Source organism: Guillardia theta (genome assembly GCF_000315625.1).
Source record: "Guillardia theta CCMP2712 unplaced genomic scaffold GUITHscaffold_75, whole genome shotgun sequence".
NCBI classification, from domain to species: domain Eukaryota; class Cryptophyceae; order Pyrenomonadales; family Geminigeraceae; genus Guillardia; species Guillardia theta.
In genome coordinates this window covers 153,731-169,957 of record NW_005434599.1, presented here as the reverse complement: position 1 = coordinate 169,957, position 16,227 = coordinate 153,731, and the positions used below count along the sequence as shown (strand labels likewise).

The 16,227-nt window shown below is 53.5% G+C and overlaps 6 protein-coding genes across 6 annotated transcripts; 4 read left to right on the top strand and 2 right to left on the bottom strand.

The window, feature by feature from the left end:
* Positions 1-1,484: 1,484 nt before the first annotated feature.
* GUITHDRAFT_154420 (hypothetical protein) lies at positions 1,485-2,212 on the top strand (the record flags this gene model as incomplete). The annotated part of the gene is made up of 1 exon (XM_005826381.1): positions 1,485-2,212. A coding segment is annotated over exon 1 (602 nt), but the record flags the coding sequence as incomplete, so codon positions are not given.
* A 3,919-nt stretch (positions 2,213-6,131) lies between these two features.
* On the top strand, positions 6,132-6,521 carry GUITHDRAFT_154419 (hypothetical protein). Its single transcript, XM_005826380.1, has 2 exons — positions 6,132-6,209; positions 6,262-6,521. Exons 1-2 carry the CDS (start codon positions 6,186-6,188, stop codon positions 6,394-6,396), a joined length of 159 nt encoding a protein of 52 aa, XP_005826437.1. The 5' UTR covers positions 6,132-6,185; the 3' UTR covers positions 6,397-6,521.
* Positions 6,522-6,708: 187 nt separating this feature from the next.
* On the bottom strand, positions 6,709-7,507 carry GUITHDRAFT_76400 (hypothetical protein; the record flags this gene model as incomplete). Its single annotated transcript, XM_005826379.1, has 2 exons — positions 6,709-7,253; positions 7,441-7,507. The coding sequence occupies 2 exons, from the start codon at positions 7,505-7,507 to the stop codon at positions 6,709-6,711; spliced, it is 612 nt and encodes a 203-aa protein (XP_005826436.1).
* A 1,509-nt stretch (positions 7,508-9,016) lies between these two features.
* On the top strand, positions 9,017-10,254 carry GUITHDRAFT_175481 (hypothetical protein; the record flags this gene model as incomplete). Its single annotated transcript, XM_005826455.1, has 8 exons — positions 9,017-9,159; positions 9,186-9,336; positions 9,385-9,449; positions 9,514-9,588; positions 9,639-9,736; positions 9,796-9,860; positions 9,916-10,039; positions 10,124-10,254. The coding sequence occupies 8 exons, from the start codon at positions 9,017-9,019 to the stop codon at positions 10,252-10,254; spliced, it is 852 nt and encodes a 283-aa protein (XP_005826512.1).
* A 303-nt stretch (positions 10,255-10,557) lies between these two features.
* GUITHDRAFT_114416 (hypothetical protein) lies at positions 10,558-11,843 on the bottom strand (the record flags this gene model as incomplete). Its single annotated transcript, XM_005826378.1, has 3 exons — positions 10,558-10,590; positions 10,652-10,779; positions 10,829-11,843. The coding sequence occupies 3 exons, from the start codon at positions 11,841-11,843 to the stop codon at positions 10,558-10,560; spliced, it is 1,176 nt and encodes a 391-aa protein (XP_005826435.1).
* A 1,957-nt stretch (positions 11,844-13,800) lies between these two features.
* Positions 13,801-15,598, top strand: GUITHDRAFT_143453 (hypothetical protein; the record flags this gene model as incomplete). The annotated part of the gene is given in 6 exon segments (XM_005826377.1): positions 13,801-13,972; positions 14,034-14,590; positions 14,643-14,795; positions 14,929-14,991; positions 15,274-15,408; positions 15,428-15,598. The coding sequence occupies 6 exon segments, from the start codon at positions 13,801-13,803 to the stop codon at positions 15,596-15,598; spliced, it is 1,251 nt and encodes a 416-aa protein (XP_005826434.1).
* Positions 15,599-16,227: the final 629 nt, after the last annotated feature.

Below are 16,227 nucleotides of genomic sequence, written 5' to 3'. Positions count from 1 at the left end.
ATCTTGTCCTTGTAGGGTTGAGTTCCCTGAAGTTTCTACCGTCGAGAGCATCGAATCGGACATGCTGTGTTGCTTTGGTATCCTGTCGTAAGTCGGAGTCGCCGTCGACGGTCCGACCCGGCGCAGGCTCAGCTCCCCGGGGATGGACTCGCCGTCGGCGCCGGCTGGCGGCGGCCCGGCCGGGCGGCCGCGGCTCAGTGAGATCATCGGGTCCGAGGCTAGTACCGTTCAGTCCGACTGAGTAAACCGTCGCCAGAAGTTTGATCAGTCACGGTGCCATCGCCAGTTCGAGCCTCCGAGGCGGCCGCCACGGTCCGGCGGTCCGCTGAGGCGGCCCTCGACTCCCGGCCCGCCGGCGGCCGCGGTCCGGGTCGGAGACGACCCGGGACGGAGTGCCGCCGCGCCGTCCGGGGCCCGGGGGCCGCCGGCGCCGCTGAGTCCGGCCGCCCGGCGCCGGAGTCCGGGCTGAAGTTCATATAACGGCTCTGTAACGGTTGTTAGTTTCCTAATGAGATCGATGAGGGTAGGGGTGATACACACACCGAATTATACCCCTCCATTACACATGACAAGAGGGGGTCCAAATATTTGAAGGTGGGTACTTCGACAACAGCACTACTGGACTGTATCTCATCGCGGGGTGGGGTCATTTGGCAGTGGGTCCGCACAACTATCAAAGTAGGGGTTCTAAAGCTGGTAGAAAGGGGGGTGGTATTGGTGTGTCTTGTCCCACCTCTATGACGCACCGTAGGGGTGGTGGTCCATGGGAATATAACGGAATGATCCTAGCACCTGGTCATAGTCTATTTTCATATTTGCTAGGACCCTCCCCCACCCTCATTGGATATGGACCGACCTTCGGTGCAGATTCTTGTACCACCCAGTCACAGATCTGAGGAGGGGTGGAATCTAGGGAAGTTGATGGTAAATTTGAGGGGTACTCGATGTTTGAGGGTATGAGGGTTTAAATGGGTGGTGGGAAGGGTGGGTGCCATGTACGCCTCATCGTAATGTAGTTGAGGGAGCGCAAGGGGGCGAAGCGGAAGATGAGCGGCTGTGTCATGACGATGATGATGAGAATATGATTCATGTGATGTCGGATGTTGTTGATGCTACAGGTCAGGTCAAGTAAGGTCAGGTAGAGGTTAGGTTGAAAGGGACTGGACAGTTCAGTCAGGAAAGGTCTGGACCGCACAAGTTGGGACGGGCAAAAGATGTCAGATAGCTCAACGATGACAGCGATGACAAGATAGAGAATACTAAAGAAATGCTGGAGCGAGAACTGCATATGTTGGGGATGAGGCAGATCTGATGAGATGAAGAAGATATGAGGGAGCATGGAAGATGAACGGGGGGAATCTTTCATCGCACACTTGGATGGGTTGTGGTGTCTAATATACATCCTTACTAAACTCTTAATCTCATCACCGAGAAAGAATACTTTGAATACATTTCCTCGCTTTGAGCTTCTAACAAATGCTTTCAGAGCGGGGAAGTTGGTACGACACTTGCAATGCTTGCCGACGTTGTTAGCAAAGCCCGAGACGGCATCGATGTAGCGATCAAGGCAGGCAAGGAAGGATGGCAGATTTTAATGGTGCAAGGGCGTTCCGGTATGGAGTTTGTGATTGTACAATCTCAAGATGCACTGTCATACATTGGTTCGCATCTGCAGCCACAAGCAAGATCCATTATGCAGCTTTCTTCAGAGGTCTTCTCCACGTGGGCAATTAAACTGCAGTCTCTGCAGAAGCAGCTTCTGAATCAATCAAATCGTGGTCCCCTGAGCTATGCAGGATTAGCGGCAGGAGCCTTGTTTGTTGCCATGCCTATCGCTCGTTTTGTGTTCATGAAGTTTCTTCAGAAGTCAGCCGGAGCAAACAGAATTATCTACTCGAAGGAGCTCGACAACTCACATCATGGATACAAAATTGACAACTTGCAGGCCGGTGATCTGGTCATGGCAGCCGTGAGCCCCGTTGAAGCGGTTGAGATCTATGCAGCGAGCGAGAAGATGAAAGTTCCTTCGGCCTTCTTGAACCTCGGTTTCGACGGCTTGAGCATCTTCCAGGAACTCCTCCAGCGCAACCCGCGTGTATTTGTATACGACTTTAAGATGCTCTCTCCCAGTTCTGCTATCAAACTTGCCAGGGACGTGAAGAAAGCAGGGCTTCGATGTGAGCTCGTGGCCGTGGTGAGGAATGACATGGAGCGGAAAACAGCGAAGGAACAAGCTGACAGCTTGATATACGATGAGTGGATGCGAACTGGTGCAGCTGATTCCGCTGAAGTCTCAGTCTCACACAAGGTAGAGGGTCAAGAGAAAACCAAGGTGAAGCTCGGAGCTCAACAGCCGGCTGACCCTGTTAGGACATTTATGCAGGACATGGATACATTGGGCAAGGCAGTGGCCAAGGCATTCAACTCTCCCTCGCAGAAGACCTCGTGATTCGATGCTACTGATCCGAGAAGTGATCGAAGACGTGATCAGATATATGCGGAACCACAATCAGTGATGCTTTGATTTATTCTTAACGCGACATAGATAGTTGTCTGAGTGCATCATTTTCATTTTCCGGAGTTTCAAGCAACGCTTTAGTAGCAAGGTTGCTGATTGTCAACGAAATAATTTTAATGAAGAATGGATATTACGGTCACCTCTGCAAAACAAGCAGCCTTCCTCAACTTGATTTGGAAGGTTGGGCACGCCGCGGCCGGGGTCACGGCCGGCAGCCTGCCACGGTTCACTGCCGTGACTGCCACGCTCAGGCTCATCATTTGCTCCCGACGCAATCATCAAAAGTAAGTTACATCAGAACGAGGAAATTCGAGAAAAGTCGAGGAGGAAAAGTCGAGGACCAACTTGCAAGACACCGGAGAACCAACCCGGTTCATCACTACTGAGTGCTGTTCCCATTGAAAACTCAGGCGGTGGCAGTGACTTACCTGAGATACCTTTCCATTCACCGTCACTGAGAGAGTCAGTTAACAGTGCTGCGGCGGCGCGCAAGGCTCAGTGGGTGCGGCCACCGTCGGACCGCCGGTCAGCTGGGCCGGGTGCTGGCACGCCGCCGGGGCCGCCCGGCGCCGCCCGGCGCCGCCGTACGGTACCGTCTGGGCCGTACGGTCGCGTGTTGAGGCAAGTGATCAGAGCAAGCCTCACCTCAGGTCATGTCAAGCAGTCGATGTGGCTCTGTGCACAAGCTCACGGAAAGGACAGCAACAGCTACAATAGGGACGACGTAGGAGGATCACGAAGAAGACAGCAAGAACCTAGGACCCATGGATGGCAGCAGGTGATAAGCGAGTCAGCTTATATCAGTCTACGACAGGACAGCAAGTGACAGGAATAACGGCTAGTGGGAAGCTGGAACTTCGGAAGTATCACCCCTGCCAGTCATGGATAATGGAAGGACAAGGGGTTCGATCAGAGAAGACAGTACTATCATGACTATTCTTCAGGAGGTCCTACGATGAAGGCACGAGACCACCTCTCAGCAGGTTGCAGAGACACACAGGTTCCAGGGAGCCTCCAGGCTATGGGGCTAGGGCTCGGACCGGTCGAAGGACCATGATACCGCGGATACGAAGCGTAGAGTACCGGTAGTGGTAGTTCCTAGGACCAGGCATCCCGGGCCCTATTTATTGAGGGACCGAGGGAGAGGGAAGAAGGGCCGCTCGCATTTGCAGGAAAGGAAAGGAGAATGAGGTGAAGGGTCTCTGTGAGACTGGGTTGCTTGAAGTAAACAAGCTTGAACATCTGTACCAATCTCTTATCACCTCTGTTAGTTCTCTGCATCCTGATATTATTCCTACCGCAGTGCGCGGCCATAAACCGCCCGGCCCGGCGGAACCAGCCCCGCGGCGGCGCCGTCCGATCGGGATCGGACCGTACTAGTGACTACGTGATGTACCGCGGGTACCGTACTGTACTACCGTACGGCGTACGTGATCGTCACAGTACACCCGGGCCGGGGCTGCCGGGCCGGCTAATGGCAACTTCGGAGACTCTGGTTTTTGTTTACGGCCAAAGTTAAATTAAAATTAGTACCGTGCGTGTAGTAGTGATCGGACGGGTGCGAAGTGTGAGCTAGGTTGAACCGCCGGGCGGCGTAGTGTGAGCCGTCAGCCGCGCCTAGCCTGGAACCGGTCGGTCCCGTACTGTACGGTACCTTTCAGTAGTAAGTTACCCGGCGTACACGGTAAAGTTAAGTTAAAAATCAGTACGAGGACAATGATCCGTGGCACTGCGACTGCAGGCCTCGGAGAGTCGAGGAGGATTGAGTTAAGGCAAGTTCACAGCTGCGGCGAACTTCGGAACCGTAGGCTAAGTTGAGTACACCTGTGACCGTCGCCGCCGTACCGGCGGCCGGGCCCGGGGCGGGCCACCAATGCCGGGCGGCCCCGGGCCCCGGCCACGGCGGGCGCCGCCGGACTCGCTCCGGGCTTGAAGTGCCCGTTGGGGGTCATGATCTATTTTTACTGCAAAGACTCAGAGACGTTACGTGTGTCACTTCAGTCGCTACTCGGACCCACTGCCGCACCCCTCGGTCACTATGAATTTTACTACTGACGTCGGGGGGTGACCCATAGCCAGGCTGTTACTACTATCATAGTATCGGGTACAGTACCGTATTAGAACCCCACCCCTACCCTAGTACCTATGGGCTCCTTTTACTCCTACGGCCCGGCCTACCAGACGCTATCATCGAGCCAGGAAACTGTACGGTACCGGTACGATAGTACCCCCGCCGAATCCCCTAAGACTACCCCTCCATGTCAGTTACGCCGCCCTGGCGATCCGCCGCACTGCGGCAATGTCCGATCGGGTGGTGAGGGTCGTAGGGGTGGGGGTGGGTAGGACGGTACTACCGTAGTACCGTTTGCGTGTACTACTAGGGGGGGGGGGTTCGGTCTGCCAATAAGCCAGCTGAACAAAAGTCGCAATGCAGTCGCGATCGTCGGGCCGTAGCGCTTCCGTCCTCTCGCCTCTCGCCCCACTCCTCCTTCTCTCCCTCCTCATCAGACTACCTGGCAGTCTCTCTGCCAACACCTACACGACTTGTACGAAGCATGCAGACTGTACAGACAGTTCCAGGCCCATCTGTAACATCTGGTGGTCCGATCAAATGTACTCGACATCGGCATACGGGCTCGCAGATTTGACGAAGCCAGTCGAAGTCAAGGGTGTGTGTGTAGAGTGCATCAACGATTGTGATTGTCCTATTGGGAAGCATTGCTCGCATGACTACACCCTAACGAGTTTCACTCCCACGAACCTCAAGGCTGATCTGACCAAAAAGATCAATCTTTACAGCCAGGCGTATGCAGGTCTTAAGATTCGCAGCATCTGCAGATCTTACGACCAGTCAACAAACACAGAAACTTGCGCATACTCTTCATACTTGTCAGGTGATCCCATCACTACAGCAAGCTACCCTCAGTCACCAAGCAGCACGTAAGTTTGTTTTGCATACTCTATCATAATGCGTAGTTGAGCGTTTTCGTGACAAGTTGAATCATGCTATGCAGGACAAATTATCGCTTTGTAGCCCAAGGCTTACAACAATCTGATGCAAAGAAGTATTGCGGATCTATCCTCAATTATGCTACAAATCAGTATTATGAATGCGTTGGGAGCCTGTGTCCTACAGCAGACAAAGACAAGGCACCAAATCCTTACTGGAAATCAGCAGCCGTGTGCTATAAGGTAAATTAATGACATTTTATGTAGTTCATATCGATGACAATCAGAGCAGTGGATCGTTGACTCCTCCTTGAATGCGACATCGACAAATGCATGTGGTGAAACTGTGACTATCAATGGAAACGGGTGCGTGAAACCTCACACTTCAGAGAGTGCACAAGTATCTAACGGCCTTGGTTCTGACAGTTTCAGCATTACAAGTTCTGCAATCGACTGGACTGGTTCATGTTACTCGGGAAGCTGCAATGAGTGAAAATTAACATGAGAAATGTTTGTCGGAATTGACACTGTACAGGTGCAATGAGGGTGATGGGGCTTGCGGAGCGAGTAGTTCTAGTACTAACCATGGGCAAAGTCGAATATGTGGAAATGGAAAGGCAAGTGCTGCGATTGTCTAAGATTGTTCCTGACTGTCAACTTACAGTGGAGGGCTGCATATCTCTCAATTTATTACACAAGTGGAATTTGGGGCCTTCCAATGAACGTCAACTTGCAGCTCCTGGTTTCATCTTGTTGCTCTCTTTGTATGCTAGTTCTTATCTCGTTCATCGCAGTTGTCGATCGTGGTGTTCACAGTCCTGACTTTCCTGATTGGAATCGCTGGTCTGCTTCAGAAGATGGCGAGCGGCAAGGATGTTGGTGCCTCGACATCAAACACAGGCGTCCTACAGTTCGCAAGTCAAGCATAATTCTGCTTGTCGTTTCTTTTGTTTGTTGTAAGGCGTCCAAAAGGTGATACAGCTTGAATAACATTTGATGCCTCATAGAACATGTATCATCTCTCGATAATAAATTCCTCACAGTGGTATGTTTCATCTAGAGGATTACTTCTCGGAAACTATGATTGCTGTAAAACATCTCTCGCCAGCCCTCTTTCTGTACGGACATCATTCTCTGTGAGGACACATTTCCTTCAACAAGAGATCGAGGCTGCTCAACATCGAGAACTGCTTCACTCTTGTTAACCAGATTCATTATTGTCATCACATCATCCAACACATCTACTTGGATTTCTTCTTGTTTCCGCTCGAGCTCTTCTGTCCACCCACAAAAGTTCCCTGAAGCCACTCGTTCTGGGACGATTCCTTGCTCCTCGCCGAAGTGTCTACCGTCTTCCTCCTCTTCGGCATGAACCTGCTGTAAGCAGCGTTCCCAACGAGGCCAAGGATGCCCAAGAAGCAGACGGTCAGGAAGCGACCGAACAGGACGCGCGAGTCCAGCGCACTCTGCGACTCAACGATCTCGATGGTGCTGTTGAAGAAGGCAGTCTGGTACTCCTCTTTGTCCGCATCGATGTAGTCCACGGTCAGGGTGAGCATATACTCACGGGGCTCCAAGGCAGGGTCGGGGAGGAAGCGGTACATGAGGGTTCCTTCTTCTCCCTTCTTCACCTCAGTGTATGCAGGGACCTCGCTGAAGTTCTGGATGTACATGCTGTAGTCGTAGGGAGAGATGAGGTACCCCTTGAGGTTGGTGATGTTGAACGACTTGTCCCCGAGGTTAGAAAATCCGCAAAGAGCATCGACAAACTGTCCTTGCACAAACTCTGCACAGGAGAAGGGAGGTGTGAGAAAAAAGCACTGGAATGAGCGGCACAGCAAGCATACACCAGATCGGCAAACTCACAGAATTAATCACAAATCATAGATGGGACTTAATGAACAGGTGAAGGGAGGCAGGGGCAAGGGCGCGGGCAGTCAGAACAACAAAGATCCCAACACAGCATCACTCACTCTTGTCCTGGAAGTCTGGAAAGAGGATCGTCGTCTTGGCGAATTCCGAAGAGCCTTTCACGCCCATGTCGTCACCCTCTGACTCTTCCGAAGAAACGCTCGCTCCTCCCTCATCCTCTGGCTCCTGATCAGCCATGGCCAGGAGAACAAGCCCTACGGAGCCGCGTCAGCGAGAGAGAGAGAACAAATCGAACTTGATATTGCAATGTTGAGCTGTACTTCTACTCACTGCTGCCTTACAGATCAACACAACCCCTTCTTCACCCCTTCTGCTCCCCTCCTATATACTGAATTCCTACATCCTACCCTCATGCCTTTCTCATCTATACATGCATGATGAAGGCAAGCTGATCCACGTGTCACGAATCTCAAAACGTTTTATCCTCATTCTGCAAGATCTTCAATCTCTGCTCTTGAAAGCGGGAAACCGCTCAATGTTTGCATGACCCCGAAGACAACGCAAGATCCTCCAGCGCAGTCACATGCTCGTTAGATCCACTTAGGATTTTCTCTGACCTTGCATCCTCCTTCCTTCATCTCCTTCTCTATAACATCCTCCTCCTGCTCTTTCTCCTTCTCCTCCTCCTCCTCCTCCTTACCGAGAAGCAACAGAGTTCGAAGGCGCGCGGCCATTGCTGCACGAGACCCCACCCCACACACCCTACCCCAAACATCACTACCCTACCCCCATTCTGTACACCCCTACCCGAGTATTTCAAATATACCCCCATTTGATCCATCAATGACCCCTATATCTTGACTCATCTCACTTCGATTCATTAAATTGTTACCACAGTACCGGTGATTCAGGTACCACAACCCCCACAGTTCAGGTAACACCACCCGTCCACGTGGCTTTCCTGCTGGAGTTGAGGGGGATGAAGGGTCGAAGGGGGATGAGGGCTCAGGTGGTGGGGTTATGGAATGAACTGGAAGGCGAGGAGGAGGACAAGGGATGGAGGAGAGGAGGAGGACAAGAGCAGGAGGAGCAGGAGGAGCAGGAGGAGCAGGAACACTAGGATCAGGAGCAGGAGCAGGAATGGCGAAGCAGCGGTTGGAGTATGAAGGGAGGAGAAGGAGCAGGACAAGGAGAAGGTGCGATACGGTAGAAAAATGAGCATGAGCAGGGGCGATAAGATAGGAGCAGGAGCAGGAGCAGGAGCAGGAGCAGGAGCAGGAGCAGGAGCAGGAGCAGGAGCAGCAGGATCAAGATCAGGAGGGAAAAAGCAACAAAAGAGGTTGGACCGAGGGGAGGTTAAAATGGGAGCAGAAGAAAAATGAAGGGAGAGAGAAATGATAGTGAAGGGAAGGTAAAGATGTAGAGCAAGAGAACGTCAACCATACGAATCGTCGAGCAAACTACACGAGAGCAAAGAGGAGAAATTGTGGTATGACTACGTGCAAACCAAAGATCTCTCTGACCAATAGCTTCGCATCAGAGGGTTTCCTTTGAGATAGAGGTTAGGTTCGGTGCGATGTTCTTTGCTTGCCTCAGGGATCCACTCCCCTGTCACCCTGCAGCGCAGCCAAGATTCGGCGACATGACGCTGATTTCCTCTCTTGTGTTGATGCCTCAATGACTTGTTCACTGGATCACGCACTAACAATCGTTGTGATGATTCAAAGAGGCTCGTGCTCTACCCCCACATTCGCTGACGCTCGTTGTTCGCAGTTCGAGTCCTCTACAGATGCAAGGACGAATTTCATAGTCAGCAACACGTTCTTAGAAACAACACCCAGTCAAGCATGTCTTTTGAGACATGGTACAAAGAGATCCCGATCGTCACCAGATGCTACTTGACGATATCAGTTCTGACAACTGCTGCCTGTTACTTCGACCTCATCTCTCCTTTCTCCTTGTACCTCAACTACAGATTGATCTTCGAGAAGTATGAGGTGAGTGCCTGAGTGTATCTGGACGCTGCTGATGTGAAGTTGGTGCAGGTCTGGCGAGTCTTCACCAACTTTTTCTTCTTCGGCATGCCGAGCCTGGACTTTGTGTTTCACATGTATTTCTTGTACGTCACCATTTCTGCTTGTTTGTTGGGCACCAAACTCACGCTGAGCCTGCAGGGTGAGGTATAGCCGACTGTTGGAAGAAGGACCATCATTCCGAGGAAGATCAGCGGACTTCTTGACAATGCTGCTGTCAGTACCTGACTTTGGTAGCTCTTGTCCAGCTGAACGCGAGGGCGCAGGTTCGGCGCCTCCATCATGCTCATGATCGCCCCCTTCTCATCGGTGCTGTTTCTCGGATACTCCCTCACCTTCATGATGGTCTACGTGTGGGGTCGAAGTGAGTTTGCCGTGCCGAAATCCTCTTGCAAGCTTATCAAGCCTTTCCTGCGCTCCCAGGGAACGAGACGTTTCCTATGAACTTCCTCGGCCTCTTCAACTTTCCTGCTCCATGGCTGCCTTGGGTGAGGCCTCTGGAGTGCCGATGGAAGATGAGAGGAGTTGAACATTGCTTCTCAGGTCCTTCTTGCTTTTTCGGTCCTCTTAGGGTCCAGCCCTGTCGTAGACCTGGTCGGCATTTTCGTCGGGCACGTCTACTACTATCTCGAGGACATTGTTCCGAGGATGCCCGGGCGTTTCAGAGGTCCAGTCTCCCTCCAGCTGTTGCCTTGCTGCTGCTCTTCTCAGCTCCTCACCCTTCTCTGCTCCGTCCTGACCTGTGGCACAGGGAAGCGCATCATATTCACCCCGGCCCTCATCCGGTATATCTTCGAGGGCCCCCAGCACGAAGGGACCAACGTGCGGGTCCAGTTCAACAACCCGGCAGCGGAGAATCAAGAGGACGAGGGCGAAGATTGAGGAGAGCGGGAAGAAGGGGAAGAGGGCTGCCAGCGGGTTGATGAAGTCATGGCGGGGCTTGAAGAGGAGCCAACAGACAGGAGGAGCTGTAAACATATTGTTCTTGGATCGGGGCACGTGCTATCTCTCGGAAATCATTCTTTAGATTATCATACAGTGGAAACTAAAAGATAAACACAATTGCCGTAGCAAGAAGTGGTAACTACCTCATCGCTTCACACGTTACTCGTCTCAGATATCATACACCAACTGTTCACCAGGAGATTGAAGCTGCACAGCGGGGACTTTGTCAGTCCACCTGCCTCAGCTGGGAGGGTTGTTGGATGCAGTCAAGACCTGGACGGCAGAGGATCAAACTCACTCAAGGGAGCGCGAGGCTCTCAGGATTCTCTCTCACCTCCTCGAAGTTATACATGAAAGGTTTCGTTCCCCAGTTCACCTCCAGGGGTTGGAAGGAGTCGATGCCGATCGTCGGGTGGAGCGTCTGCCTTCGAGGATCCCACAGGATGTGATCCTTCAAGAATCCTACAATGATGGTCATGCTCCTGCACGTTCTCGGATCACCAATACTCACCCAAGAAATTCCCGTTGAGCGTAAAGAAGATGGATTTGTCTTGACACAGACCGCACCCGACAGTATCTCCGGCCCCAAAAGTCGGCCAAGAGCGGCAGGTCTTGTTTCGGCAGTAGACCTTGCCATCATCTCCATGGTACGCACACGAGTTGCTGTCCCAGCCCGGCTGTCTTCCGGTGAGACGAAAGTCTTTGGTCGACAGTCCGATGGCAATGCACCATTTCCTCGTGTTCGGCTGCGAACCATTCTTCAGCAGGATCTCTCGGATCTTGACTTCGTAGTAGTAGCACAGGGAGAAGATGTACTGAGCCTGAACGTGTAGGACGTTGGAGTCGCAGCCTGCCAGGATAGGAGGGAGCTCTTCCAGGATGCTGGACCTCGCCTTTCTCAAACCCAGCCGGCACATCGTACCCTCAAGGACACTCCGAATCCAGCGCTTCTTGTTCACCTGCAAAGTCCATCCATGTGCTCCCCTTACGGCTCTGTCACCTCCCAGCTTGCCGACATACTGTATCAAGTGCCCATAGCTCTGCTTCCCGCATTTCATGCTGACCCGCTCTGGGAACTCGATTGTGTTCCTCAGGATACGAATGTTTCGCTCGTGCTCAAGGAGTGTGTTCAACCTGATCCAGTCCTTGTGGTCGTCTTCTCCGTTGTTGGTGAAGATTCCGATCTCTGTGGCATCTTCCTTGCAGAAGGCATCCAGTCGTGTGCAGAAGCACTTCCAGAAATGCAGGCTCTTAGCCGACATCGAGAACTGTCTGCAGGTGCATGCCAGCATCAAGATGTGGTTTCCATCCAGCAGAAACATGATCTTTGACATGCAATCTTCTGACACGTCGCTAAGGCTGCATCTTTTGCCTGCCAAGGAGCCACCCTTCTTCCCCAGCTGTGATACTGGGGGTTCCACGCACACACAAGCATCCGATATGCATGACATCCCCCGGGGTATTCGCAGTCCTCTCACGAAGCTATTCTTGCTCAAGGTTGTTAGCATTCCTGCGCCTGCTGTCATCGTTGGATTCAAGACCTTGAGAGCAAAACGTCAGGAATCAAAGGTTCGACTGTTTGCCCGCAATGCAACGGTTTTTTCCAGCTCTTTCCTATGAGTTCCCCACTATCATGACACTTTCGAAGTCTTGTCACGAGCAACAATGATAAATCCCACATGCCTGTCACGTTCTCGCTTTCTCACCTTCAAACATGACCCGTACAGGACTAACACACCACTACGACTCCTGACATTTTGCTGTCTCTCCCCTCAACGCACTACACATCCTCGCCTCCACTTCTCCTTGCTTTCCAGCTTCTCTCTCTAGCTTTATGTCCATCTTACGAGTAGCCTCTCCCCCCTCCCCCCTCCCCCTCCCCCTCCCCCTCCCCCTCTTCCTCCCCCTCTCGTCCTCCATTCCGTAGGACCTCGCATTTTTTATCTTATAGATACGCCCGGCCTATCATGCCACCCCACCCCACCCCAGTCCAACAATCACCCCAACTATTTGATCCAATTTGCTCCTGTCCTGACTTTACTACCCCCTTTTATACGCTTTTACTACCCCCTTCCAACACCACCCTACTTTGTATTCCGCCACTCACGTAAACTCAGATACATCCCCCGCAAGCCAAGCACATAATTATAAACTTTTCTCTCTCATCCTACCACTCAATATACATATTTATATATAATATGATATAATTTTTCTGGCATTATATTTTCGGGGCCGCAAGCCCGTAGGGTACCCCTATGACCCCCGTCACCTCTTCTATCCTACACCACCACCCCACCCCCCTTTTGATCGCCACTTGCAGTAGCAGTCAGGGTCAAGCCTCCTCGACTCTCCTGATTGTCCTCGTACTGATCTTTAACTTAACTCCGAGAGCTTGTTTGGCAAGCAGCTCACCTGATATTTACTCAAAGTCACCCGGTGAACACTGTGACTCAGTGACTCACTGAGTCGGCCCGGCGGCCCGTACAAGACGGGCGGGCCCGCCGGATCAACATGGCATGATCGCCGGATGCCAACGTGACCGTCTCGGAAGTTAACAATCGGGCCCGCCTGCGGGGCTCTGCCGCGCGGACGGCGCTCCCGGGGCCCCGGGCCGTGAACCGTTCACGACTGAGTCGCCGCGCACTGCCCGGCAAGTTCAACGGTTCAACCAGTCGGAACACTGTCCGACGCCGGTCGACTGAGTCACGTGCAGTGCGCGGCTCACACTGGCGGCGGCGGCCGCCAGTGCCGCCGCGTGACCGTACGGTCTCCGAGTCGGCCCGGGACTCGGCCGGGCCGGCGCCGCCCGGCCGGCCCGATAGGACAGTAACGGCAAATTAGTGGCACGGGTCACTGAGTTTCAAGTTTCAAGCCTCAACCATTCGGAGGTTTTCGAAGTTCAGTGACTTGAAGTTAAGTCTCAGGCTCAGGCTATGATAGAAACTTGGCTCTGTGACCGTACGGCCCGGTTCGACAGTAGGCTGTCACTCAGAGTCAGTCACCGGGGCTCGCACGGCGGCCCGGCGGCTCAGTGCGGCCGCCCGGCCCGCGGCCGCGCCGTTCACGCCGGTTTATTGACCTTTTTTTTGAAGTTCCTGTCAATGTTTTGACTAGAGAAGTTTAGAGGAGAGAGGAGGAGGTCCTGAGGAGAGGGGAGGAGAGAAATGAGGGGAGAGGAAAAGACTCTGAGGCAGGGGACTGGGGGAACCAGGAAGCCTTGAAGCGAGGCCAGGCGAGGAGAGGCCCGAGAGGCGAGGGTAGATCAGTAGAACTGAGGCCGCTGACCGGCAAGAGGAGCAGGTGACCTGCTACTGACAAGAGTTCCGGCTCGTTTGCAGGCGCAAGTTCTTCATGCAGTGCAGCCTCTGAGGAAGCTTGACGACGGCGCGAGTGACAGTGCGGCTGTGAACGGATCCTGAGACGCAAGAGGTCGGAGACGCAAGAGGACTGAGAGGCAAGAGGACTGCCGGGGGCTGAGCTGACATGATGGATGTGGAAGCTGAAGGTGGATATCAGCTGAAACCAGACGCCCCGCCGGAATGCCGTCGAGCTGGAGTGGGGCTGACTTTCTCGATGCATTATGGCGACAAGTATGCCGCCGTCCGTAAGATCTTCGGGGCGCCTTCTGACTTCGCCGGGCAAGAGGACGTGGAAGGTGTTGCTCGCCCCTGCCCTCGCTCTGTCTACTCCTTGACATGACGAACGTCTTTGTGCAGTTGAGGTGGGAGACTTGCTGGTCGGCATCGATGGGGAGGACTTGTCCGGCCTTCCCACGTCATTGCTGCGCAGGATGCTGCTAGGAGGAGAAGGAAGCAGGGTCACTCTGAGCTTCCGCAAAGGACGGCAACGGGAGGGAGGAGGAGAAGAAATGACAGAAGGAGGAGGAGGAGGAGGAGGAGGAGGAGGAGGAGGAGTCGTGTTCCACGTTCAGACTCGTAGAAAGTTCTTTGGTCAATCAGACGACGTGGTTCCCTCCGGGACCTTGACGGGCTGGAAACCTTCGGACGGACTTTCGCTGTTGGAGAGGCACGAGACTCTGAAGAGGGAGATGCTGCTGCTGAGGGAGGAGAACCAAAGTATCGCTCTCACCTTAGCGATGGTCCGGGAGGAGGTGAAGGATCAGAAGATGGAGGCGGAATGGCTGAGGGCGGAGCTCGCACGCGCTGCGAAGGCAGCGATGGAAGCGGAGCACAGCAAGGTCGAGGACGAAGTGAAGGAGGAGGATGCTCTGAAGCAGAAGACGCAGCTGGAGAGGAGCCTGGCTCAGTTGCAGGTGGCACGAGCTCCAGCTGTTGCTTGTGGAGTTGTGACGGGAGGATGTGCAGGGCGAGAGGGAGGAGCTGCTGTCTCAAGTGCAGAGCCTGTCGGCCTCGCTGCAGACAGAGAAGCTGCTGAGGGATCAGATGAAAGTCGCTGTCGATGATTACAGGATGCGGCTCCTTGAGAGCGAAAACACATGTCAGGAGCTGGAGGATCAGGTGAGGCAATGGCAGGAGGAGGAGGAGGAGGTGGAGGAGGAGCATGGGGAGCAGGAACACGAGCACGAGCAGGAGCAGGAGGAGAGGGGAGGGGGAGGAGGAGGAGGAGATTCCTAAGCTAACGATTCCTCAGCTTTGGATCTTAGAAACTCAAGCTGCTTACGATGCACTTGAGATTGCGAAGATAAAGAGTGAAGTGAGAGAGAAATCTCAACGACTTTCACCTCCTCATCAAATATCTCAGAACGTCTCTAAAATTTCTTCCAATGGCAACGATGGAATAACACCGCTATCGTCATCGCAACAGGTCCGCCCCCCCTCCCCTCCCCCCCCTGCTTCCTTTCTCCTCCTCTCATCGCCCCGCTCCATAACATGTCTCCTCTCTTCCTCCCCAGCCCTCTTGTCACCTCGCCCTTCCTCTCTTTGCCCTTCTCTTTCTCCGTTTTTCTCTCATCCGACTCCTCCTGCTCGCTTTCAGAACAGTGTCCTCGGCACTCTCAGCAAGGAACCAGGTGTCTACCTCGTCCTCCACGTCTTCCACGTCCTCTACATCCCCCACGTTCTCCTCGTCCTCGTCCTCCTCGACCTCCTCCCGTTTCCATGGCTGATGCTCGTATTTACCCTGTGCTCAGGAACTTCTGCTGGGAATCGTTCAGGATCTCTTGCACATCGCGAGGTTTGACTGGATGAGAGGAAGTGAGGAGGAGAAAGTAGAGAGGAGCAGGAAGGTATCAGCTGAGCTTGGATGGTATGGAATGGGCAAGGAGGAGGAGGAGCAGGAGGCTGAGGAGGAGGGGGAGTAGGATGCTGAGGAGGAGGGGGAGTATGATGCTGAGGAGGAGGAGTAGGAGGAGGAGGATGCTGAGGAGGAGGAGGAGTAGGAGGAGGAAGAGGAAGGTGCAATAATCATTTCGCAGACTCATAGGGAGGACGTCGGAGTTGGAATGAGAGTTGTGGAGGATCGGTCGGGGCGTTTCCTCGTCTCCGAATTGTTCTCCGACTTCCCTGCTGCTCGCTCAGGAGAGATCAAGATAGGAGATGTGAGGATCAACAACTGCTTTCCTCCCCCTCTTGTCATCCTCTTGCTCCATTCGTCCAACATGTCTCTTCTTTGATGTCCCTCCTGAATGACCTCAACGTTGATGCTTCCTGTCCCGTCCCGTCCTGTCCCGTCCTGTCCTGTCCTGTCCTGTCCTGTCCTGTCCTGTCCTGTCCTGTCCTGTCCTGTCCTGTCCTGTCCTGTCCTGTCCTTGTTTCTTCTCTTCCTCAACTTCCTTGCAGGAACTCCTTGAGGTTGACGGCGTCAACGTCTCCGGGAGGAGCATAGACCTCATCGCCCGCATGGTCTGCGGGCCTCGAGGCTCAAAAGTTCAGCTGACCGTGCGGTGAACTTTCAGCGCCTCCTCCTGCCTCCTGCCTCGTCCCTCCCCCC